This window comes from Acomys minous (assembly GCF_964271855.1).
Source record: "Acomys minous genome assembly, chromosome: 18".
In the NCBI taxonomy this organism is placed as follows: domain Eukaryota; kingdom Metazoa; phylum Chordata; class Mammalia; order Rodentia; family Muridae; genus Acomys; species Acomys minous.
In genome coordinates, this window is record NC_140501.1 from 53191397 (window position 1) to 53218623 (window position 27227).

General features: G+C 44.1%; 1 protein-coding gene across 1 annotated transcript in view; it reads left to right on the top strand.

The window, feature by feature from the left end:
* ADAM2 (ADAM metallopeptidase domain 2) overlaps nt 1-22054 on the top strand; it is a 47261-nt gene extending 25207 nt beyond the window's left edge. Inside the window, exons 12-21 of the mRNA XM_084767568.1 lie at nt 2736-2916; nt 6780-6878; nt 8846-9041; nt 9952-10057; nt 12255-12438; nt 14584-14661; nt 14883-15012; nt 19634-19793; nt 21305-21374; nt 21761-22054. Of these exons, the coding sequence (XP_084623694.1) occupies nt 2736-2916; nt 6780-6878; nt 8846-9041; nt 9952-10057; nt 12255-12438; nt 14584-14661; nt 14883-15012; nt 19634-19793; nt 21305-21344 (1174 nt within the window). The 3' untranslated portion in view covers nt 21345-21374; nt 21761-22054. The remainder of the gene's footprint in view (nt 1-2735; nt 2917-6779; nt 6879-8845; nt 9042-9951; nt 10058-12254; nt 12439-14583; nt 14662-14882; nt 15013-19633; nt 19794-21304; nt 21375-21760) is intronic.
* The last annotated feature ends 5173 nt before the right edge of the window (nt 22055-27227 follow it).

Here is a 27227-nt window from a genome sequence, read left to right on the forward strand (position 1 = left end):
GTCATCTTCTAACCCCCACTTGCGTGCTGTGACCCATATGTGCCCACACATATACACAAATAGGAATCATGTGACAGTGGTTGGAAATGTATAATCAATCCCATTATGTATAGTTAATATAACCAAAAACTGTGTTCAACAAAAACTCCATGTCCACACACAAACACACACATACACACACACAGTCACAACCACGGTGATTTGTTCAAAAACCTTTGTTGTTCATCTTCATGTAAGCAACATCTTCATACATCAGCAGCAACATCCACTCCGTCCTCACAAACAGGTGCACACATGACAGCACATGGGTAGGAAGCCTCCCTTATATGGCCTGCTCCTCCTTAGTCCCCAAAAGTCCCACTGAACATCTTTTAAAATGTGTGTGTGTGTGTGTGTGTGTGTGTGTGTGTGTTATCTATACAAGAGATTAGACTTTCAGATCCTCATGTTTATTAATTCACATCTGAATAGTTTCATGTTAGCCACACCCACCACAGAATTATGTATGCTTATGATCGTGATAATGCGATGTGGTGTTATTGTTGAGAATAATAAAAGGCAAAATGAAATAACTTTTAAAAACCTATCATTTAAGTAGGTAGTTTCAATCGCATACTCCTTTTCTGTTTTCCTCTTTGATTTATTTGTTTGAGACAGAGTCTGTGCTATGTTCCTGGAGCTTGCTACGTAAGCCAGGCTGGTCTTGAACTTGCTGTGACACTCCTGCCTCTGCTTCCCAAGGGTTGGGATAACAGGTAAGGGAGGGACACCATGCCTGGCTCACTACTTCATTTTTAAGCAAATAATTATAACCCTCTTACAGTGTGCTGGAAGAAAACCAGCTAAATCAAGAATATTCTGGCTGACAAGTGCCTTCGAGGAAATGTCAGTAAAAGAGGTTAAAGTAAAGAGGGAGTTATTTTAAATGTGTCCTGAGAAGCCATCCCTGTGTGGTGAACTGTTCGTAGGTAGAGGAATAAGACCCAAGGCTGGCAGGGGAGGCCACAAGGATGCTGAGCAGCAAGAAATGAGTGGCGAGACGTGGGCTGAGGTCATACAGTCTTGGCGCTGGTGAGAAACTCCCAAGCAATCCAAAGAGGAGGTCTGACATAATTGATGGCATTCTGAGAAAAGCACAAGAGCAAGCATAGAAACTCCTGCTCGGCTGGGCTCCTGCCTTAACCCGCAGGAGGTGGTGACGTCAGGGAAGTGGTGGCTGTCATGGAGAACATGCTCTGAATGTAATTTGCAGATGGAGCTGCAAGTGTTTCCTTACAGACATGGGGTTGGTATAGAAGACACTCCAAGGTTTTGTCCTGGTCAGCTTGCCAGATGGAGTGTCTGTCCTTTTGTTGAGCTTTCAGTGCTTCGAATAAACTATATTCTCACAGCTTTACCTCCACGTTAGGAAGAGGGAACCGATGCTCCTGCCACTTAATTTATCTCTTACCAGAGCCCTGTCTCACTTTGTTTCCACTGCTATGATAAAAATTAAAAAACAAAAACAAAAACAAAAAAACGACCAAAGCAACTTATAGGAGAAAGGGCTTTTTCAAGCTCCCTTGAGGCTACTGTCTGACATGGCAGGGAAGTGACAGCAGCCAGACCTCCAGACGGCTGAGCATCCACAGTCAAGAGCCGAGAGGAAGGGAGCAATGTGTGTGTTAGTGCTCTGCTGCACTCTCCATTTCCCACAGTCCACCAGAGCCCCCCCCCCCCAGGGTTGGTCTTGTCCACAATTAAGATGTCTTCCATCATCAATCCATTTAAGGCAGCCTTCGTGGATATGAGTTTCTGAAGCCCTCAGACGCGCAGTTCCCTCAGAGAGCTGCACATAACTTATGCACACTGTCTGGGTTCTTCTCCTCTAAATGATGAATGTGTAAGCCCATGTGAGGCAGACACCTATCGTGATGTGCTCAGGAGGCAGGGCCAAGGAAACCCACCTGCTATCTTTGAGCAGATACAAGTGCTCCCCAATACTTTTGAGCCGGAGCTGGTTGAGTCTAGCAAGGGTGGAACTCAGTGACCCTGAGTGCCAACTGTGTTTTGTGCTCAGTCTGCACGCCTCCACACGCTCCTACATCCTCTGTGTTACAGCACAGATGTGTGTCAAACTGGATCCCTGCTCTGCCCAGCCCCACATAAACCTGAGGCTGACCTCTGTCCTCCATGCATGCGCGCGTGCGCACACACACACACACACACACACACACACACACACACACGAATACACACACCTAGACATACATATAAAAAAGAAATACTTACTAGACTTATGGAGTTCAGGTTTTAAGGTAGAAGACCAAAGATGTAGGAGTTTTTCAAAAGCTATGTTGGGGGGAATCACCTCTGACTAAGTGTAGTTAAAGACATGAAGACTGTTGGCCTTCCTTGAAGTGGAGGTGTCCAAAAGTTCAGAAGTTCCAGGAGGAAAAGGCATCAACAACTTCAGAAGAAATGAAGTAATGTGTAAGGTAGATGTTAAACCATGAAGCCAGTGTCACACACACATACACAAAAAAAAGATCTGCAATCTAAAAGATAATAAAATTCCGTGTTGCTTATTCCTACTAAAGGTTTCCACAGGAGTTCTTGCACAGTTGCCGTCCTGTGCAGAGAGAGGTCTAGATGCTCCTTGGAAGCACTTGCTGACTGCCTAACTAGTGTTATCCTAGGGTCGATGGTCCATGGACACTCTTAACACAAACATTGGACATTTGGGCTCTTTTCAGTCACTCGAGCGGTGTAAGGACCTTCAGTAACTGCAGCATGGAGCATTTTTCTAAGTTTATCTCAAGTCAAAACTCCAACTGTCTTCTGAACCAGCCGAAGCTGCAGCCATCTTACAAGTCATCCTTCTGTGGGAATGGAAAGTTGGAAGAAGGGGAAGTGTGCGACTGTGGTGGACTGCAGGTCAGTGCTGATTTAGGGGGTGTGGCCAGGACCGCCCAAGTGTTAACTAACATCTGTACCATTCTTCGGTCAGCATGCTTCATTTCTCTTAGTCATCCTTCTACAAAGGCCTTTGTGAGGAACAGACGGACAGATTCAAGGGTGAACTAACAGCTTGGCATATCACCAATTGGTAGATTATCCATACTAATACACTGGCTTTTTTATCCCACCCTTATTAGTATATAGTTGACACCTAACGAAATGCTAATTCTGAGCATGTGCAAGCCGATGACTTGATGATCGATGCATGCCATATGAAAGCCACAACTAAGCCTGTCAACTCACACAGCATCAGCATGCTCTCCACACCCACCTCAGCACAGGACCTCTCTGTGTAGTCCACGCTGGCCTCAAACTCAGAACAACTCTCTGCTTCCAGCTTCCTGAGTGCTGGGATTGCCGGCCTGAGCCATCATGTCTGACTTATGGGCTCAACATCTTCCTCCTGTCTCTTCCTTCTTCCCCTCTCCTTTCTCTCTTCCCTCTCTTCTCCTCTTCTCTCTCCTCCCCTCTCTCTGCTCTCCTCTCATTCCTGACCTTTCCATCCTCTCCTCCTCCTCTACTCCCACATGCCCCCTCCCTCTGTTCCTTTTCCCTCATCTTCTCCCCCTCTTGTCTTTAAAGATTTTATTAATTAATTTATTATGTAAACAGTGTTCTGGCCTGTAGGCCAGAAGAGGGCACCAGATTACATTATAGATGGTTATGAGCCACCATGTGGTTGCTGGGAATTGAACTCATGACCTTTGGAAGAACAGTCAGAGCTCTTAACCTCTAAGCCATCTCTCCAGGCCCCCTTTCCCTCTTCTCTCTTCCCCTTATCTTAAGAATTAGGATGTTATCACTTAGTAATTTGTGAGTGCTTCGCATAGATACATTTTCTTTTCTTTTCTTTTTTTGGGTTTTTCTGTGTAGCCATGGCTATCCTGGAAATCACTCTGTAGACCAGGCTGGCCTCCAACACACAGAGATGCACTTGCCTTTGCCTCCCAAGTGCTGGGATTAAAGGCATGCTCCAACACTGCCTGGCAAATATGTCAGAAGTGGTGTTGCACACTTTTTTTATTGTTTTGGTTTTTTGTTTGTCTGTTTGTGTTTTTTTTGGGGGGGGATATATTTTCTTGTACTGTGTGGGAATGAGCAATTTTTTAATCTCCCTATTGGAAAGCAAGAACTGAAATTCCTGTCATTAAGTATCTCTTACAAGGCTATTATCTTAATTTCATTTCTGTTGCTGTGCGAAAATGCCCTGACAAATGCAACTTAGTGGGGAAAGGGTGAACTAAAATAAACTTTATCCCCAAGCTCTTAGAGCAGCAAGAACATAATTCATGCCAAGCAATCTCTTGGTTCTCTCTCTTCTATAAGGGTTAGGACACAACCTCTTAGCAAACAGCAAGTGTACAATACAGTCTGTTAACTACAGTCACTGTATTTCTTTTGCTTAAATGGCGTCCAGTTCCATTTCCTGATGCTTTGATAACGTACACTGACAAAATGGCTTAGAAGAGAAAGGGTTTATCTCCGCTCACAGTTCCAAGATGTGGTCCATCTCTGCAGGGAAGTCAAGGCAGCAGGAACTCGAAGCCACTAGTCATAGCCATGGGCAACTCAAGGAGGGAGCAGAGGACAAGCAGCTGCATGCTTAGTCAAGCTCAGTAGCTTTCCCCACTCATATGTGATACAAGCCCCAATTCTAGGGAATGATGCCACCCACAGTGGGCAGGTCCTCCCACAACTGATGCAATCAAGACATTCCTCTACAGACAAGTCCACAGGCTAGCCCAATCAAGACAGTCCTTCACTGAGACTTTCTTCCCCAGATGATTCTAGATTGTCGTAAGTTGGCAATTAAAACTACAAGAAATAAGTAGTGTGTTTTTAAAGAAAGTATTGCCCATCACCCAAGAGTTTCTGTTTGGTTTGGCTTGAGTGGAAACACGTTGAAACTTCCCACTCAAATCTGACAACATTGTGTCTTAGCCTCACCAAATGTTATGTAATTGAGTTCTAACCACTGCGATATCACTTCCCTGTAGATGTCCATGTAGTGAGCAACACCAATGGCATTTGCTGGGCTGAACAGCTATCTAAAACACAGAAACCTTCCTGTTACCCAATGAGAGTCATGCTGGAAGTCACACTAAGACAACTGACCTCCACGGCTGATTCTTGTCTGCTTACTGAATGTTTTCCCAATTTACCATTTCAAATCCCCAGGGACTAAAAATATGTGTATGGGAGCTGGGTGTGGTGGCGCATGCCTGTAATCCCAGCACTTGGGAGGCAGAGGCAGGTGGATCTCTGTGAGTTCAAGGCCAGTCTGGTCTACAGAGTGAGTTGCAGAACAGCCAGGACTACACAGAGAAACCTTGCCTCAAAACACGCGCGCGCGTGTGTGTGTGTGTGTGTGTGTGTGTGTGTGTGTGTGTGTGTGTGTGTAGAGAGAGAGATGGTTCAGTGGTTAAGAGCACTGGCTGCTCTTCGAGAGGACTTGGGTTCAATTCTCATTGCAACTCAAAACTCAAGTTCCGTGGGATCTAACACCCTCACATTGACATACCTTCAGGCGAAGCACCAATGCAAATGAAATAAAAGTAAGCAAAAACAGTTTTAAAATGTGTGATTGTGTGTATGTAAATGCATCTTCTAAAAAGACCTTTTCATGCCAGTGGTGGTGGCACACACCTTTAACCCCAGCACTCAGGAGGCAGAGGCAGGCGGATCGCTGTGAGTTCGAGGCCAGCCTGGTCTACAAAGCAAATCCAGTACAGCCAAGATAACATAGAGAAATCCTGTCTCAAAAATAAAAAAAAGGACCTCTTCATTGTTACAATTCATTTTTACTAATCCTAATAGCTAAAGCTACTAAAGCAGAATTCCAGAGCATAAAATAGAAGCCATGTAATTATTTACTATTGATACAAAAGGAACAACTTCAGTCATGTTCAGATACTGCATCATCTTCCAGCCCTTCATTTAAAAATTAAAAATGAAACAACCTGCTGAATGTGGCACGGTTGTGCCTACAGTTCCAGTAGTCTAGAAGGCAGGGCTGGAAGCGGGAATATCCAGCATCCAAGGCCATCTTGGCCTGAGTGTCTTTGAGAAGCCAGCATGGACCAATGCAGGGGGGAAATGATGGGGCTGGAGAGATGGCTCCCCAGTAAAGAATGTCTGCTGTTCTTAGAGGGACCTAAGTTCCGTTCCCAGCACCCACGTGGTGTCTCACAACTATCTGTAACTCCAGCTTGGGGATCTGATGCCCTCTTCTGGCCTCTATGGGCACCTACACTCAAGTATTGCATGCACATACTCATGCACTCAGAGAAGAGAGAGAGAGAGAGAGAGAGAGAGAGAGAGAGAGAGAGAGAGAGAGAGAGATCTTTTTTAAAAGAAGAAAATCTTTTAAATGCCCATAAACTCTCATTGAGAGTTACGTTACTGAGGCTCGAAAGTGTCACACAAATTCTAATTGTAGCTTCTCTGTACCCCACATATTTTATTTATTTAGCCTTTGTCTACAAGAGGCAGGGTCCAGCTGCCACCTCAGTGTCTCCACTGTGATGAGTCCTGTGGTATCAGAGGATTCTATTTCCATCACAGCAAGCTCTGTCCTAGGAACAGAAGCAACTAGGAAGTAGCACCTCACAGGGAGCCGATCAATGTCTGTAGGTGGGGAAGAAGTGACTCGGTTTCTTTTTCCGTCTGCCAGCATGAAAGGGGAGCATCTGTAGGCTATGTAATATGTCACCACTAAGACGTCTATCCAGTGTGAATGGAGTCAGAAAGACACTTCAGGCATGTGGTTTGCCTTTCAGATCTGCATGGACAACCCTCCACCATGCTGCAACCCCAACAACTGTGGTCTGTCAGAGGGTTCAACATGCGCTAGTGGACCGTGCTGTTCTAACTGCCAAGTAAGAGCCCTTTCTTTCTTTCTTTCTTTCTTTCTTTCTTTCTTTCTTTCTCTTTTTAAAAAGTTATTTTTTTCTTAAATTTTATGGGTATGTGTGTTTTGTCTGAGTATCATGTGCATGTCTGGTGCCCACAGAGGCCAGAGAGAGTGTCAGACCTCTTGAGACTGGAGTTGCAGATGGTTCTCAGGTGCCATGTGGGTGCTGGGCATAAACGTGGGCTCTCTGGACAAATGGCCAGTGCTGTTCATCACAACCATTGAGACATCTCTTCAGACCGAAGCTTTTTCGGTTGAAAAGTATTGACATTTCTAATTTCTTTTTGGCATTTGTCAGTGGTTTGTTTTTATGTCACAGGTATTACTACATTGTCCTCTTCAAAATTATATTGTAATTTCTTTTTTCCAAATTTGCTATATTTATTTTTTTTAATTCTCCTCTCCTATGCTGCTTCCCAACTCCAGTGTCCCCTCTCCACTCCCCCCAGGTTCTCCCAATGCCCCCACAAGTCCCTCTCCCCCAGATCCAGTCCTTCTTTGTTTCCCTTCAGAAAATAACAGGCCTCCCAGGGATATCAGCCAGATACAGTGTAACAAGATACAAGACTAAGCAAACCCTCTTTTTAAGACCCGCTGAGGCAACGCAGTAGAAGGAAAAGGGTCCCACAAAAACACCAAGTTAACGACCCTAACTTACACGCAGAAGACCTAACGCAGACCCATGCAGGCTCCGAGACTGTTGCTTAAGTCCCTGTGAGCCTCTCTAAGCCCTATTAGCTGATTCTGTGGACTGTGTTTCTCTGGTGCCTTCCGGTCCCTCTAGCTTCTGCAATTCCCCGCCCACTTCTGCAGAGCTTGGTGAGTTCCAAGTGGAGGGACCCGACTAAGGTCTTCAGAAACTGTTTTTGTTTTCTGTTTTTCAAGGCAGGGTTTCTCTCTGTAGCCTTGGCTGTCTTGAATTCACTTTGTAGACCAGGCTGGCCTCGAACTCATAGTGACCTGCCTGGCTCTGCCTCCCAAGTGCTGGGATTAAAGGGATGTGCCACCACCACTCAGCGGACATTTCTATTCTTAAGAAAATAATTTTAACTTTTATTCTATTTATATACATTTTCCACCCAAAATGTCAAGAGTATTGTCTATAAAAGTCTTTCAACCATGAAAATTTAATTTTCTTTTGCATTTCTATAATATTTGAATTAATCACTCCCTAAAAATTAAAACAAGAATGTACTGGCTGTACGAAATGGTTGAAATGGAAACGTTGTCCCTATCACATGCATATATAATTAAAAACGTGCTATAAGCAGCGCATATTTTAGTTTAATAGTGTGTTTTTATTATGTTTAAATTTTATATATGTGCAATATATTTAGTTTATCTCCCACTCTTCCCACAACCCTTTCACTCTTTTTGAAATTCATGGCCTCTTTTTATTTAATTATTATTGTTACATATATATTTACATACAAATGAATAAATATGTAAATGTAACACACTGAGTTCATTAATTGTTGCATACACACATACATATATATATAATACACACACATATATATGTGAGTTCATTTATTGTTGCATATACACACATAAATATACACACACACACACACATAAACACACACACACACACATATATATATATGTGTGTGTGTGTGTGTGTGTTTATGTGCACACACATATATATATATATGTGTGTGTGTGTGTGTGTGTTTATGTGTGTGTGTGTGTGTGTGTGTGTGTGACCACTTGAGATTTGGTAATCAATTAGGTGGCTCACCCCTAGGGAAAACTCATTCTCCCCCTCTTTCAATGGTCATTAATTAGCTGAGGCTGTTCATCTGGGCTGGAGCCTTGTGAGAGTGCACCTCCATGCTTGTGTGTCAGTAAAAGCCTTTGTTTCTGTACGACCTACACACTCTCTCTGCTTCCTCTGTTGCCTTATTCTGTGTGATTCGCTTCACTCCTCAGATAAAGCAAAAAGGGGAAGTATGCAGGCTTGCCACTGGGGAGTGTGATGTGACAGAGTACTGCAACGGCACATCCGAAGTGTGTGAGGAAGACTTCTTCGTTCACAATGGGCATCCGTGTGCAGATGATCAGTGGATTTGCATCAACGGCTCATGTCGGAGCGGAACAAGCCAATGCCGTGATATATTTGGCAACGGTACTCTTTTACTCATTTGGTGTTCCCACCTCATCATTTTCTGGGTGCTTAGAAGACATAGATGGGTCTGCTTTGTTTTATCTTTTGTACTGAGAATTGATCCAAGGCCACACCTTTGCTAAATTTCCCAGGCTAGCCTTGAACTCACGCTGCATCTTAGGCAGGCATTGCCTCTGTGGCTCTCTTGCCCCAGCTTCCTAAGTAGCTGAGGTCACGAGCTGCACCACCCAGCGGCTGGACGGGGATGTTGTTGTGGCAGGTCGCTCTCCTCCAGCCCAGCAATTGTGGTTGTCAAATGTCCCAGTCAGAGGCTTCAACAGAAGGAGAATGCATGGAGGTTGAAAATAGAAACTATTCTCTAAGTAGTTTGGGTCTTGGGAATATTGAAGCTAGAAAAATTAGAGGCGAAAAGTAATTGGTTTGATTGAAAAGGCATTTATGGCCAGACAGTGGTGGCACACGCCTTTAATCCCAGCACTCGGGAGGCTGAGGCAGATGGATCTCTGAGTTCAAGGCCAGCCTGGTCTATGGAGTGATTGCCAGGACAGCTGGAGCTGTTAACACAGAGAAACCCTGTCTCAAAAAACAAAAAACAAACAAACAAAAAAACCCTTTATTCACCAGTAAGTCAATCATTTGTTTAAAAAAATAACTTTCTTGTGTATGTGTATAGGGTTATTAAACTTACATATCAGGCACTGGGTAGGCTACCTGAAGTTTGGAGTTATTTCACTGAAGTGGTTTTGTGCCATCCCCCATCTCCCTTTTCTTTTCCGGTTTACATGACAGTTGTATTTTGTGCAATGTATTCTAAACCACTTCAGAATTTTGAAAATGTTCATTACTTATTTTAGTGTAAAGTATTAAGCATCCAAAGTGACTAACACCCTGTCGTTCAATTAACTTCCAGAAGCTGACTTTGGTACAGATGAATGTTATGAAGAGCTGAATTCTAAAGCCGACGTGTCTGGAAACTGCGGGATCAGCGACGTGGGCTACAAGGCCTGTGCACCTAAGTACGCCCTAAGAAATGTGGCCTTCCACTTCAATATGTTACCAGTTACTTTCACATGAAAGTAAAATAACAGGCGGCCGTGAAGACTGACATGTTTGATCCATTGATAGGTGTCAGAGGTGCAGAGAGAGACAGAGACAGACAGACAGAGAGCAAGAGATATATATAGAGAGAGACAGAGAGACAGAGACAGAGACAGAGAGAGAGACAGAGAGAGAGAGACAGAGACAGAGACAGAGACAGAGAGAGACAGAGAGACAGAGAGAGAGACAGAGAGAGACAAACACATGGAGAAAGAGAGACAGAACAGAGAGAGACAGAGACAGGCAGACAGACAGACAGACTGACCGACTGCCACAGAGACAGAGGGGAGAAGGCTCCCTGTCTTTTCCCACATACCCAGGCTGTATCCTCCTTGAGCTACTTCAACTGGGCCTGAATTAGTTTCTGTCTTTTGCCATTCAGTGTTTTATTTCTACCAAGTCAGCCATAAGTATTGAGGTGTTTTTTTTTTTTTTAATTTATAATCTATCTCCTTAATTTAACAAAGAATAGACCATCCTGGTTTGGGGAAATGGCTCAGTGGGTGAGATGCCTCCTGCTCAACCATAAGGACCTGAGTTCAAATCCCCAGTACTCACATAAAAGCTAGGCGTGATAGCATTTGTTTGTAACTCTGCTGTTGAAAAACAGTGGCAGGTGAACGACAAGGATGCCCTGGGCAGCCAGTCTAGCTGAAATGGTGAGCTCCAGGTTCATTGGGCGGCCCTGTCTCAAAAACTAAGAAACAGATAGATAAAGACACCTGTCATTGACCTATGGTCTCTATATTCTTTCTTTGTAAATTTCTGTTTATTTGTTTTATGTGTATGGATGTTTTGCCCAAATATAAGTCCGTGTGCCAGCTGTATACCTGATGACTGAGGAGGCCAGAGGAGGGTGTCACATCCCCTGTTATAGGGGTTATGCTTGTGAGTGATCCATGTACAGACTTGGGAATCAAGCTTGGATGTTCTGGAAGAAGCAGCTAGTGCTCTTAACCACTGAGCCAACTCAGCAAAGAATGGGCATTCTTTATCGAGTTAACATTAAAGTACAAGAAAGGGAACCATAGGAATGAAGATCCTGTAAGGTCATGACCAGGGCACAGCAGCACAAACACATGGTGTTTTTGATATATGGTGACAAATGGCAGTGAGCTATATGCCCACCTCAGGGCCACCGGCAAGCACCTGAGTTTTGGCTCCCTAGAGACTTGCTCTAAGATCTGGTTTGTGTTCAGGGCTTTTTGCAAGGGTGTCAGAAGATTGTTGTTGTACAAATAGATGTTTTCATGAAGGAGGAACAATCCCATGTCTGTGTGTTTTAATACATAGGTGAAGAGAGAAAATTGGAGTGTTCAGGGTAAGGCTGTGGTTGGTAGAAAAACAATGGTCTATCACACTAGCTTCGTGATGGGACGATTGCCATATCTATGTGCTCTTTCTCTCTCTCTCTCTCTCTCTCTCTCTCTCTCTCTCTCTCTCTCTCTCTCTCTCATGTGTGTGTGTGTGTGTGTGTACATTCACATGCATGTGTCTGTATGCAGATATGATTTGCTGAAGGTGCCAGTGTTTTGTCTCCATATTTTGTGGTTATAAATCAGCCCTGGTCACCTATGTAGTACTGAGAATTTTGGGATTTTGGCTGCTTTAAAATACACAGAAAGATTATAAGAATATGCTTTTCTTTTTTCTTGAATTTTAAAAGATTTTTTTAGTTATGTATATAAATATTCTGGCTGCATGTATGCCTGCAAGGCAGAAGAGGGTATCAGATTTCATTATAGATGGCTGTGACCCACCATGTGGCTGCTAGGAATTGAACTCAGGACCTCTGGAAGAGCAGCCAGTGCTCTTAACCACTGAGCCATCTCTCCAGCCCCAAGTATGCTTTCATTTAAATTTTTTTATTGTAATTAAGGATCAAATACAGATGAAAACAATCACAACAGTAACTCAGATAACCGATGTGTTCATAATTAAGTAGTTCATTATTTTTAACAATCCAGGAAGGACTCTGTGCACGACATTCAAAACTAATTGCCTACCTACATCTTATTGCCAATTGCAATGCTTAATTTAAATCTATTGTTTTTGAAATTATATTCAAATATTCATCTCTTCAAATAACAGCTTACATTTATCTGTAAATTACAGTGACCTGAGGTGTGGGAAATTAATATGTAAATATGAAAGTGATAATATAATTAAAATAAGATCCGCCACCATTATTTATGCCAATATCAGTGGGCAAATCTGCATTTCCCTTGAATATGCCCATGAACGTGAAGAGAACAAGAAGATGTGGGTACAAGATGGGACCATCTGCAACTTAAACAAGGTAGGCAACCAACCTCCTCTCCCAGTATCCCCAGTGTGGTGTACTATTACCTCCTCTCCTGGTATTTCCAGTGTGGTATACTATTTCCTCCTCTCCTGGTACCCCCAGTGTTGACTAGTATGTCCTTATTGGTACATACACCGAGTAACATGTTCTCTCAAAATGTAAGTGTGCAGTCAACATAGATGTTTGGACAATAAGAACAAATCTCAAAAAATAAACTAGAGTGAAGCCATTGATCTTGCACAGCTGCTTTCTCGTTGGCTGCTTTCCATTCCTTTTGGAAGTCATACAAATTCCCAGAAGAGACAATCTCATGGTTCACCTATTGCATCTTGTTACATTTTCAAAATGTTACGGAAAGAGAGCACTTCTGGTGTGAATTGTCTTTTGGTGTGATTATTCTTAAATAATGGTGAAGATAAAAGAGCTCACAAAGTAAAGCAAAAACCAAATCAACCTAACCAGCGTGTGATGGTTGGTTTGAACTGTCAACTTGCTGCCTGGAAAGAGAGTCTCAGCCGAGGAATTACCCAGATCAGCTTGGCCCAAGAGTATCTGTAAGGGATCATTTTGATTGTTAGTCGATGTCGGAAGGCACAGTCCCTCGTGGGCAGCACCATTCCCTAGGCAGGAGATCCTAAACAGATAAGCAAGTAAACCTGCATGTATTCATTTCTCTCTGTCCTTGATTATGAATGGGATGTGCCTAGCTGCCTGAGTTCCTGCCCTCAGTGACAGATCATAAGAAGGAATTGTAAACCTGATAAGTTCTTTCCTCTCCTAAGTTGTTTTTGGCCAGGACATTTTCTCACAACAGAAATGAAACCACTGTACCACGTGTCTAACATATGCCTGTGATTTCCATTTTCATGTACATTACCTTTGTGCATATGGCATGTTAAAAGCACCTCAGGCCTGTTCTCTCACCACACTCTAGGCATGCAATACCAACCGCTGTCCCCATGCTGTCCCTTATGCTCCTAGATTTACTCATCTTCCATCATCTTTCACTACTGTAAGTTGTAGTACTGCGAGCTTACATGACTTCTCTGCATTTTCATCACCACTGGCCTCCTGTAGTATCTACAGTCTTCCTAATTTCCACACATGAATAAGGTCATGAAGTATATGTCCTTCTGTGTCTGTGTGGTGTCATTCATCATTAGAGCTCATCCACATCACCAAAGTCAGAATTTCCTTCCCTTTAAAGACTAAGTAATATTTTATTTTATGGGTAGAAAGAAGATAGACACATGCATACTGGAGCCACGGTTTTGTTTTCCAAATGAAATGTTTTAAATTCCATTTGTACATCAAAACAGTGTATTGTGCACCAGATGTATACAAGATGAAGATTAGACCATTAACTGTGAATAAAATACAGAAGCCATGCGGTGGGTCCTCAGTGTGCCTCTGAAAACAAGCTGCTGTGGCTGGTGTTTCCCTGGTCGTGAGTGCTGCAGGTGGATTGTCTATAGTTGGAATCATTAGGTTTGGGTCATACTTTTTTATGGCAGTATCTGAAGATATGAGAGACCAAAACGTCAAAACAGGTTCTTCGTCTGTGATTACATTAACACAGTCAGTGGGTCAGAGTCCCCTCATGTAATGACCAGGATGACAAATTAATCATCATCATCATCATCATCATCATCATCATCATCATCAAAGTGCACAGTCATGGTCCAAGCCATGGCCAGCTTGATGGCACTCCTTCTGTCCCTTAGACTCTGATCACTTTTTTCTGGCTTTTTCTATTTCCATTTTGCCTTAAACACCCTGTCTTCAGCATCATCCACAGCCCATCCCCTGCCCGTGCTGACCAATGACGTTTTCACTTCTCTTAGGATGTTCTCTACCCTAGACTTTGTGTGTGGTCCCTTTACATTTGATGCCTTGGTTCATGGTCTCTTGTTCGTGTGCCGTTGTCCTGCGTCACTGCAGCTCTTCATCTGTACTTCCCCCTAGGACCATTGAGAGTGTCAACTTCAGCCATTTAAAATTAAGTTGCAGTTGTGCTAATTTGTCATTTTGCCACTAGCCAGTTTAACCGGAATGAGGTGATATTTCAGGGTGGCTTCTATCTTGCACTTAATAAAGGGGAGAGTCTGGCTGGTATATCACTTACCTTGTCCCTTCTAGGTTTGCCTGAATAAAGAGTGTGTGGAAGATGCATTCCTGGACTACGATTGCACACCAGAAAAATGCAACAATCACGGTGTAAGTAGCAGAGTGAGAAAGGGGAGCCACTGACACTGGGGAGAGCAAGGCCTAAGTCCCTCTCCTTCCTCCTCCTCCCTCCCTATTCCCTCTTCCCTCTTCCCTAATAGTAAGCCACGCAGGAAATGGCTGTTACCTTACACCACCATTAGCCAACAGATTTCCTGGGTATGGTTGAACCTGGCTGCTTGTCTTAGCCTCTGACTTTGTGGTGTCTTCAGGTATGTAATAACAAGAAGCACTGCCACTGTCAGCCCACATACTTACCTCCAGACTGTAAAAACACACAAGATGCCTGGCCCGGTGGAAGCATTGATAGTGGCAATCAACAGCGAGCTGAGCCAATCCCCAGTAAGTCTTACAACGCTTAGCAAACAGTTAGAGCCTTGCGGGGCCAGGGAGGTAAAATGCTTGCCTCATCAAGTTGAGGACCAGAGCTTGATTCCAAGAACTCATGTAAAAATGCTGAGTGGTGGCAGCACAACCTTGGAATCCAGTCATGGGCGGGGGGAGGGGAAGACGTGGAGGGAGGGGGAAGTGGGGAGGTGGGGATGCAGAGACAGGAGCAAATCTAGACTAAAACACATACGCACGCACGCATGCACGCACAAAAAACCCTGAGAATGCCGGGCGTGGTGGTGCACGCCTTTAATCCCAGCACTCAGGAGGCAAAGGCAGGCGGATCATTGTGAGTTCGAGGCCAGCCTAGTCTACAAAGCAAGTCCAGGACAGCCAAGGCTACACAGAGAAACTCTGTCTCAAAAAAACAAAACAAAACAAACAAACAAACAAAACCCTGAGAAGGCTCCTAAGAGCATTAGATAGGTCAGTTGACAGTAGGCACAGCAAGGTCCAAAGCAGAGAGAAGCCTCTGCCAAAGGAATCCATGATTGTGGTTTTAATGCATTTTTTTTTTAATCCAACACTCAGAAATTCACATTAAAAGACTCCTGTCCTTATGAAGTAGACTTGGTTAGGAGACATGTTCATACTTTTGGGCTCCTGTCTTCTACCAACAAGAAACAGGATGACAAAGCCACCCCAGGTGCGGCAAGGAATTGTCAACCAAAGGGTAGTACCAAGAATCCAGAGTCAAATTTTCTCCCCAATTTTGCGTGTGTGATTAAGAAATCCACCCCTCTCCTAAAAGGAAAAAACAAAACAGGAAAACAAAACAAAACAAAATGTAGGCCCAGATGCTTTCCAAGGTAAACTGAGACACATTTTTGCAAGGAAGAAGAAATACCGCTTAAAACAGTGGTAGGCGGGCTGGAGAGATCCGAGGTTAAGAGCACTGGCTGCTCTTCCAAAGGTCCTGAGTTCAATTCCCAGAAATCACATGGTGGCTCACAACCATCTGTAATGAGATCTGGTGCCCTCTTCTGGTGTGCAGGTGTATATGTAGGCAGAACACTGTATAAATAATAAATAAATAAATCTTAAACAACAACAACAAATGAACAAAACACAAAGGTAGGTTAAGTCCTATCAACTCATTTATCATTTGAGGACATGATAACCTTGATGTCAAACTTACATAAAAGAAATTTTAAAGAGCATCTTTACAAATGCGCATGTAAAAATCTTCAGCCTGATTCTAGCTCATAGTGTGTACTTAGCTGTATTAAAAAGAATAAACTTCAGACCAGGGGAAGGATATAGTTTAGTGGTAGGGAATTTAGACAGCATATATCAGGCCCTGAGTTCAAACCCAGGTACCACCATGAAGGAAAAAACAGATCTGTACCATTGGGTGTCTACTATAAGGCTGTCAATCAGTACAGATCACCATAGTCCCAGAATACACCAGACAAAATGGCACTCATTGCAAGGCATTTAACCCTTACTCCTGAGGTGTTATTGTTGCTATTTTGTCTTGAGACACTCTTTAGAGTAAATCCAGAAGGATGGATATATATATATAATTTTGAAGGCACAATGATTTCTCTCGCTGTTCCTGCCTTCCCTGTGGAAACTGTGGTACCTTTTCCTATAAACTGCATGCTTGTGGAAGTTGCACAGCAGGTCTATATTTCAGCTCTCCCCACCCCCCATGCTTGTTTTTTCACTTTGTTTACCGCCAGTTCCAACAAACAACCATGTTTCTCAGTTGGAGAAACACCGTTGTCCAAGCTCACTAGAATAACTCAAACTCTCTCCCAAGTGAGGTCTTTGTCCTGATGCCTTTGTGCGGTACAGGAAAAACCAACAGCCACGGAGACATTTCTGAAAGTGTCCAATGCCACTTTTAGAAGACCACGGCGCAACACACTGACCATGTGAAGATGAAGGAAATATTCTAATGTAAATTATATACCTTTAAGACCAAATTGTCCCCCAGGGTCTTCATGTCTTTTAATACGGATTGTATGACTTGCATAGTTGACATGGAAGGCTTCTTCCTGGAGAAATGAGCATAGTCCCTGTGCCCACGATGGCCTCCCGGCAGCCAGTGTCAAGCATTCACATAAGACACAAAAGAGCATGGGATTCCACGATCTTTGTTATTTGAAATCGCGTTGCCCCTTCAACAGTACCTTGTTCCAGATTCCACCAGTGGGTGCCAGGCCAGCTTGGCTGTGGCTCTTTGGTCATAGAACTTAGCCTCTCAGTCTAAGGACCCCTATCAGCAATGAGGACCCACAAAAGAAGGTTAAGACCCCCACCCCAACGCATGGAGTGCTTGACCACCAATGAAGACCTGAGGGATTTGCCGCCTCAAGGATGGCTGCCGCTGACTGTCCAAGTTCAGGTGCCTGGGGATAATTTGTGTGGACCAAGAGCTGCACCAGAAACATGGAAGAGTCAAAGCCCCTGACTCTGGTGGTGCAGACAGCTGGCGCCATTCCACAGGCCCTAAGGAGACTACAAACAGGAAAGAGACCCCAGACCCCAAAAGGAAGCTGAGATGGGACAAGGAAGGGAAAGGACCTCATCTTTGTAGCCCCCCCCATAACAAGAGCAGAGAACCCAGGCTGTCTGCCCTCCCCCCAGTTATCAGAAAATGGCTTGCCACACCACTGTGCTCTGACCTGAAGATGTCTAACCCGTAGGAGGAGTGTGTGGCTTGCCTAGAACTGGAATTTCCTGCCTCCGCCTCCTAGTGCTGGATCACAAATCTCCTCCACCATCAGCCAGTCCATGAGGTGCTCTTAAAACAGCAACTAGTACAGTCCTTGGTGCTGATAAAAAAAAAAAAATCAAAAGAAAGCCAGACCTTGAGATTGAGATTCCTCACCTGCCACAATGTGGCATCATGTGGCATCCACAATGTGGATGATAAAGGACATCAAAAAATTGAATTCAGGATCTATTTTCCCATAAAACTAGGAGCAGAGCAGTGAAGTTTGCCCTCACTCTCTGTATTCATTACGTTTCCTATGACCCAGGCCTTGAACTAAGGAAAGACCAAGAAAGGAAAAAGACTAGGAAAGATGAAATGATGTTGATCTTACAAAGCATGATAAAATTAATCACAGAGAAAATCCTAACATAAAATAAAATAAAATAAAACAAAACCTTCTCAAAGGTCTTACTGTACAACCCTGGCTCGCCTGGAACTCATGATACGGCCAGGTTTTTTAAATGGTATGTATGTATTCCATGTATGTGTATGTACATGTGAGTGGGCGTATTCTCAGAGACCAGAGGCCTTGGAGCCCCCTCACTGTTACGAACCAACCGATATTGATGCTGTATAACGTAGACCACTGATCTAAATATGAAAACCAAAACTATAAATATTCTGAAAGGAATTTTTGAAACAAATCTATGAGAAAGGCTCTGAAAACATGACTGTTTTCTTTTTTTCTTCTTCTTCCTTTCTTTCTTTCTCGCTTTCTTTCTTTCTTTTTTTGGTTTTTCAAGACAAGGTTTCTCTGTGTAGTCCTGGCTGTCCTGGACTCACTTTGTAGACCAGGCTGGCCTCAAACTCACAGAGATCCACCTGCCTCTGCCTTCCTGAATAATCTCTGGGATTGCAGGCGTGTGCCACCGTGCCCGGCAACTATTTCTTAATAAATCACAATTTAGACCTAAAATGTTACGTAGAGTACATTTTTTTTTTTACTAGAAATGAGAGTTTAAGAGCGCTTCAGTGGCAACAGGGATCACACTACAATTCATTTTGACTATATGATCAAACAGAGACCACCTGGAACAGAGACGTCTCCAGTGAAAAGCAAGGAACATGGGCAGAAGCGATAGATCAGCTGTCAACAGCACTTCTTGCTCTTGTAAGGGACCCAAGTTTGACTCCCAACACCCACATGGAAGTCCACGACTATCTGTAATTCCAGTTCTGGAAGATCCAGCACCCTCTTCTGGCCTTCTCAGCCACCAGTCACACACATGGTGCACATACATACCTGCAGATAAACACTCATGCACAAGAATTTAAACACACACACACTTTAAATAGATACACACAGGATCTGGAGAGATGGCTCAGCAGTTAAGAGCACTGGTTGTTCTTCCAAAGGACCTGGGTTCAATTCCCAGTACCTACATGGCAGCTCACAACTGTCTGTAACTCCAGCTCCAGGGAATCCAACACCTTCACACTAACACACATCCAGGCAAAACACTAATGCACATAAAACAAAGAAAATAGATATACAAAAAGAAAAGCCCAAGAATTTAAAGAGCTTGAGGGTGTGTGGTGGGGTGTGGGGGAGGGTGTGGGGGAGGGTGTGTGGCGGGGTGTGGGGGAGGGTGTGTGGCGGGGTGTGGGGGAGGGTGTGTGGCGGGGTGTGGGGGAGGGTGTGTGGCGGGGTGTGGGGGAGGGTGTGTGGCGGGGTGTGGGGGCGGTGGTGGTAATCCGATGTTATCTACATCTTTTACAAATGTGTAACTTATAAAGCTTGCGTATAGTGTAGCATGTGTGTTCTAACAGTCACAGCCACACACACAGCAAAATCAGTGTTACATTCCCGGCGCCTGCATTCTAACCCCTGGTACTTGTCTTTGCTAGTACGGCCTTATATTGAAACTGCTTACCGCTCCAAGTCTACACGCTGGCCATTTTTCTTGATCATCCCTTTCTACATTGTGATCTGTGTCCTGATCGCCATGCTGATCAAAGTTCATTCCCAGAGGAAGAACTGGAGAACTGATGACTACTCAAGCGATGAGTGTGTGGATTTCATACCTGTTTCCTTTCTTTCATTAGTTGGCGTAATAGAGTATTGACAGCATCAGGGCAGATGTAGCTAGTAACTCAGATTTAACATTTTTCTTTCTGAACTTAATGTATTGAATACTTAATATATTAATGATTAATACAATTAATAATTGGGGTTTTTTTAACCGGTTTTAATCTTTAAAAATTTAGTGGGCATAAAAATGCCACAATGAGACTGTTGTGTTTTTTGCTACTGAGAGAAAAGAGAGAGAAAAAGCAATAAATAAAAAACTTTGGGCCTGTTCAGGGGTAAAAAGTAAATGAAAATTACTATCTCCTGCTTATTAATTTTAATTGTTAAATATGTACTAAATATTGATAAATTTTTGCTGTTCCTCCATTGTTAAAAAATTTCAATGCTGTTTTGAAAAGATAACAATGACCCTCAGGAAAGTAGTTTTCCTTTTATTCAGTTTTAACATTTTAAAATTTACATAAACGGAGAGCAAAGCAGCCAAAGGTAAGCAATAACGAACAAATTTAGAATTATAGGACGTGACACCAGTATAGTAGCACACACCTGTGGCAGGAAGATTATGCGTTCAGGCCAGCCTGGTAGCAAGTTCCAGCCCAGGGCTTAGCTATACAGTGCGACTCTGTCTCAGAAAGAAAACACGAGAGGGTGTGGGCTGGGGAGATAGTGTAGTGGGCAAAGTGGTAGTTCAACCCCCAGCACCCACAGAAAGACTGGGTGGCAGGCAGCATGCACCTGACCCCCAGCACTGCGGCATGGAGACTGGCTCACTCTCTAGCTCAGGCTTAGCTGGCTTTCTTACACAGCCCAGGCCCACCTGCATCAATCACGACTCAGAGAAACAGCCATAGGCCAACCTGTTGAGAAACAGCCATAGGCCAATCTGTTGGAGGCAGTTCTTCACGTGGGATTCCGTCTCCCTGAGTGACTGTAGGTTTTATCAAGTTGACAGTGGCAATGAAAACTAAGTAGAGGTTTGAGAGGCTGGCTGGGGCTAATAAAGTTAACATCATCGGGAAAAGGTGACGGTGAATTGTCCACAAAAGCTTAATAGCGGTTTAGCCAAAAAATGTTAAGAATCTGAGAATGGCCCTGCAGTGCTAGCCCACGCCTTTAATCCCAGCACTTGGGAGATAAGAAGCAGGCAGATCTCTGAGTTTGAGGCCAGCCTGGTCTAGAAAGTGAGTCCAGGATGGCCAAGGCTACACAGAGAAACCCTGTCTCAAAAAACCAACCAAACAAACAAACAAATAATCTGGGAATGAAGCTGGGCATGGTGGTGCGCACCTGTACTCCCAGCACTCAGGGAGGCAGAGGCAGGAGGATTGCTGTGAGTTTGAAAGTTTAGGACAGCTAGGCTACACAGAGAAATCCTGTCTCAAAACAAAAACAAAAACAGAACAGAACAAAAGAATCTGGGAATGAACTCCAGCTTGTACCCTTGTGTCCCTGTGTCTAAGGAACTGTCCCTGTCTCTAACCATATAGGCAATTTGAGACCGAAACTGAATCCAGATCCAAAGACTAGTCTGGGCAGCAGAGATTCCACAGTGTCACGGTGAGCCTCCGACATTCCAGGGGAAGGAAGGAGGGAAGGAGGAAGAGAAAAGTCTGAGACATGAAGGGCGATCGTCATAGGGTTCCATATGATACAACGGCTGAATAATTTGCAGTGTTATCATTAATATCCATAACGTGAGAACGTTATAAATGATATCACAATTTGTCATTGAACTATATCAGAGTGTCTCCAAAAAAAAAAAAAGCATTATGTTTTCAATTGCACCCTTTAGAACTCTTGAGTTCAAATGCTTGTCAAAGCTAATAAGTAAGAGACTTGAGTTGCCCTTCCTCCTGAGATCCTCCTGGGGTCTTGTTTGCACCCAGCATGGCTTAACCTGGCTAGCTCTGTGAGTGACTCGCCTCCTTTATGTGTTCTTTCAGAGAAATTCTCTTAGGTAGACAAGAAAAAGAGTGGAAAAGAAAAAATGTGCACTACCTGATCACCTGGAAGTCAAGCCTGCATATTATGGTTTCATCTCACCAGAAATCGTAATGATACATACATGTGTATATAATTCCACAAGATGATTTACTTTTAAGAAATGTATGATTATGAATTTTGAATTATTCTTTGATATTTTACCTATTTCTGGTAGCCAGTAGGCATAAAATTGTGTTATCTAGTAGGCGCATTACAGGAAAGGTTGTAATAAAATAAATGTGGTACCATGACTCAAGGACAATGGATACGCTGTCGTGTTGTAGTCTGATAGTTCCTAACCAGCCCAAAACAATGGTCCTACAACTCAGAAGACACTCTAGTACATGGTGTCAAAGCACATGGCATTTATAAGAGGTTCATGTTGAAGTGCCCGCCCGCAGATTCAAAGGGAAGGATGAAACAATACCCAAGCAGGAACCTACACACGAGAAGAGGGTGGACTTGAACCCTGGGAGCCTTTGTGGAGATGAAAGACAAAGACACCAGAAGTCAAGGGGACAGTTTAAGGGCAAAGTAAAGTTTAAAAAGTATAAAATTTTCTGGTTATTCCTGTAATCCTGGGAATGGAGCCCAGAGCTTCCCATATGCCAGGCAAACACTGTGCCAACCAGACCCCATGAGTTTTAATGAACTTTCACCATACACAAAGCAAAGTTTAGCCAGAGAATTAGGAAAATCATTACATTTACTAAGGAAATATCATTTCCTTAGATAATAGGAAAATATAATTTTAAAATGTAGTCTAGCTGGGCATGGTGGTGCCTACCTTTAATCCCAGCACTCGAGAGGTAGAGGCAGGCGGATCGCTGTGAGTTCAAGGCCAGCCTGGTCTACAAAGCAACTCCAGGACAGCCAAGGCTACACAGAGAGACCCTGTCTCAAAAACACAAAAACAAACAAACAAAAGTAGTCTACTTGACCTATGTGACTCTGACAACAACAGGAAAATCTATACTACAAATTGTGTATGTATGTATATATGTATGTATGTATGTATTACAAAGAAGTAAGGTTTGATGTATCGTGTGTGCTGGAGCTTGCCAGCCAAGTCAAGCATCACCTGGATGGGGGAGTGAGGATTAAAGAAAGATGACAGAGATAAGGAATAGATTCAAGAAGATAGTAGAGACAAAAGGGAAAGCATACGGTGATTACTGTAGCCTCGAGTTTATTTTATACTGGGTATTTATCCAAAATAGATTGCATGTATTCTTGGAACATGGACAACAGTTAACCTTCACACAGGACTGTTTCTTCCTAAACTTTCTATCTAGAGGCCAGGGAGCGTTCACAGCATTTCATGTCCCATTCCCACATTGACAATCAGCTTCCCTTACCTTGAAACTTGCCAACTCCACCAGCTGGCTAGCAGTGTTGCTCTACGGAAGGCAAAGAGTCCTCAGGCTTACTTCAGCCATAAAGTCTCACAGCTCAGAACGAAATGGCTCCAGACACATGTGGAATATTCCAGATCATGTTTTTAAACTAAACTTCAGGTAAATTCCTGGGAATGCCTGTCAGCTGATAGGAGCTGCTCTAGCATGCCCGTGTGATTTGGCCTCAGCACTGAAATAACTCTGCACAGTGCACACGCCCATGGCTTAAGCTCCAGGGAGGTAGAGGCAGGGGGATTAAAAGCTCTCAGTTATTTTTGGTGAGTTCGAGGCTAGCCTGGGCTACATGAGCTCCTGTCCCCCACCAGAAAGAGAGAGAGAGAGAATTTTCTATATATAATGGTTAAATCTAAGTATTTGAGGAAGGCAACACATTCATAAACCTATGACTTAAGAACACTTACTGTCTGGAGAGATGGCTCAAAAGTTAAGAGTACTGTCTGCTCTTCCAAAGGTCCTAAGTTCAATTCCCAGAAACCACATGGTGGCTCACAAATGTTGACTGAGATCTGGTCCCTCTTCTGGCATGCAGGTGTACTTGCAGACAGACCACACTGTATGTATATTAATTAATTAAAATAGCACTTTGAAAAGATGATCAAAGCAGAATTTTAATATCTGCAAAAGGCTATTGCATTTATTCAAAGCAATCCTAACAAAAAGAAGCATGAAGTCTCAGGTCTGGACAGTCTCCTTAGAAGCCCCACATAATCTGATTGCTTTCAGGAGGTCAGCAAACACTGATAGCAAATTTGGCAAGAATCACTCAAACTGTGGAAACTTTTTGTTTTCCCCAGTTGAGCCAACAGGCTCTGAGCTACGTGACAAAGGGCAGCCATGTGACCAGGTCAGAGTTTTGACCCAAGCTTCCATGCTGGGAAGAAATGTGGACTTCATCCTAAGCACAGCCAAGGAGAAAATGGAGGCAATTAAGACTAGCTCCTGGCCCTCAAGGAAAAGTGGCCCTGAGGGGAGCTGCTTACTAATAATGGCTCTGGGAAGAACAAAGGTTCTGTCTTGGAGGTTGTTACAGTGTGAAAGAATCAGAGAGTCTATTGTTCCGGGCAGTCCCTGGGCTTGTCTGTAATAAGAGCTGGGAGACGGCTTTGTTCTCATGCACAATGCTTCTTGACAGGAACTTTGTTAGACACCCAAATTAGTGACCTGGCCACAGAAACAACCCTGGGGTGAGTCCAACCCCCAGCTGAGAATGGTTCTGGCCAGCTCATAACTGGGCTGGAAGAAGCCCAGCCACAGGCCTTACCACTGGCCTGCCCACTATCCTATCACCAAAGAGACTAAAGAGAGTTCTTACCCACAGCTCTTTCCTTACGTGCAGAAAATTGAAGGTGGAGAGTCTCAAACAGGTGATAAGCATCAAGCATCAGCTGAGATGGGGTCACTAAATGACCCCTCCTTCCTGCCTCCCTCCCCCCAGCCAGGTCCCCACAGCTCTCCCCTCTCAACAAGATGAGTTGTTTTGAGACTCTTAAGACAGTCTCCATCTGCAGAGCCTGCTGCCATTTGCTGGGATGACCGTGAAGAGCAGCATTGGGCCCAGCTCAGTTAATTGCCTTGTAGTCAGTCCTTCACCAGAGAATTTACTGTCTCCCCCAGCACTCAGGAGGCAGAGGCAGGCACATCCTAACCTCTGGAACATACCTGCTCCTTCAGGCTGCAAGGGTAGGTGGTCCTTAGGGACACGGCTTATGGCTTATTTTGTGGAGGAAGAAGTGAAGGGGGGAGGGGGGAGGAAGGGAGGAAAGGGGAGGAAGTTGAACTTCAAAAGGGATGAAGTTAAATCTCTTCCCAGCTGCCTAGAGGCTCCTCGTAGCTAGCTGCTAGCAATAGTTGGGTGCTTTCCAGCACTTTCTCAAATCGGCTTTTAATTAAATATGGGTGCCAGCATGTATCTCCTGAACTATAATACAAATTGGTTAGTGCTGCGTTTTCATTTGTTGGCTCTTGAGCAAACTTCCTGAGTACAGATTTATCTCATCCTTTTTAAAGACTGCATGGCATTTGAGGACAGAAATGGGCCATGATTTTCCGTGTTGATCTGCTGTTGAGGGTCATTTATATTGTACCGGACAGCTAAGAACAAATGAAGTGCTTCTTTGTGCTTCCCTACTCGCCAGGCTTTCGTCTTATTTCATATTCATTTTATTTTCATATTCTTAACTGGTGCCGATACAATATGGAGAAAAGAACCAAATACCGTGAGTTTGAAACCTGGCTTTTTCACACCCAGTGTTAGCCTACTCATAATCTACCTGACCCCGACAGAGGCACATGACACACCTCAGCTTGAGAGGCTTTGCCTCAGAAATGGTCTGGTCAACTTAGTGCTGCTAACAATAAGCAAGAGACAATGCAGAACGGAAGTGGTGGGTGGCACCTGAGTGCCTTTGGTCCCTTCAGAGCCACTCTGAGCCTGACTCTCCATGCTTCTCCCTCTGATTGGCTGAGCTGCAGAGTCATGAGGGCATCACAATACTCAGACACACATTCCCGTTGGATGGTATCTCCTCAGCTGTGCCAGAGGAGCTCCAGAAAAGCAGTGCCACAGAGATGGGATGGCACGCCCATTGTGAGTGGCACCATTCCCTAGGCTTGGGTGCTGGACTGCACAGGAGTGGAGAAATCCAGATGAGCACTAGAAAGCACATCTGTGCACATTCTCTCTGCTCTTGACTGAGATGTAGATGTGATTTCCTGTTTCGTGTCCCTGCAGCCTTGATTTCCTGTATGGGAATGATGGACCATAACCCGGAGCTGTGAGCCGAATAAACTTATCTCCGTTCAGTTGCTTTTGTCAAAACAAAACTTGACATTTCTTTCCAAAGCAAGAAGAAGGGTGGTTAGAAAGGACACCCGCTCATCTGATGAGTCCTATTGAGGGCTCCCTTCATGTCACCTCTATCTGAAGTTGTATCTTAGGGACTCTCATTCCTCCAACACTCCAAGGAACACTTTGAGGTAAAACCCTAAAAGTCTTGAAATCTTTCCATTCATGGCTAAGGATGGTTTTGGGTACAACCAAGCAGATTTGTTCCATGGGCTTTGCATCAGAGCTGACTTCTCAAGTCATGTCAGAAGTGAATCTGCTGGGCTAGTGAGTATGTGCCTTCACTGTAGACAGGAAAACAAACAACAACAAAAACGTACACTGGGACAACTTTAAGGACAGTGACAGTGACAACAATCACCTGATGTTCGCATGCCTAATGCCAACCATCAGCCAGTGAATGACTATAAGAAACATGGGGAAGAGAGCTGGAGAGATGGCTCAGCGGTTAAGGGCACTGCCTGCTCTTCTAAAGAACCCGGGTTCAATTCCCAGCACCTACATGGCAGCTCATAACTGTCTGTGACTCCAAGATCTGACACCCTCACACATAAATTAAAATCAAATAAAATATTTTTTACAGGACCATGCAGAAGCCCTTTGGATCCTCACAAACCCCCATGTGATGGATGATGGATCAACCCAGGCTATAGAGATCTAGGGTCATGAGCCAGTGCTGTGCTTTGAGCCGTGTTGTATTAGGCCCTAAAGGTCAGCCTTTAGTTCCGGCTCGGGAGCACAGAGGGAGCAGTCTGGACACTTGTCATCATGAAATGCAGCCTTCCCCTTTGATAACTTCAGTCACAGAGCTCAGCTGGCACATACCCAGGAGCACAAGCCCTTTTCTCATCTCCTGTTCCGGCCCTCACCTCTGTACCCTTTCCCTCCCTGTCAGCTTTGATGGGCTTTCATGTGAGTGGGCTGAGCTATTTACTGTGTGCTCTGAGTCACACCAACTGTTTACTCTTCTAAACACCACGTGAGATCAGCGCTCTGTGGGGGGCTCTGCAGGGCCCCAGACACTGACACATGCCCCTGTGCTCATCAACAATAGCTGTTCCTGGGGTGATGTCAGTTCTCAGTAAATAAGAATCCTGGCGGAGGAGGTCCATTCACAGGCCAGCCAGGCTCTCATCCATCACTGCCTGGCTACGGCCTCCCGTT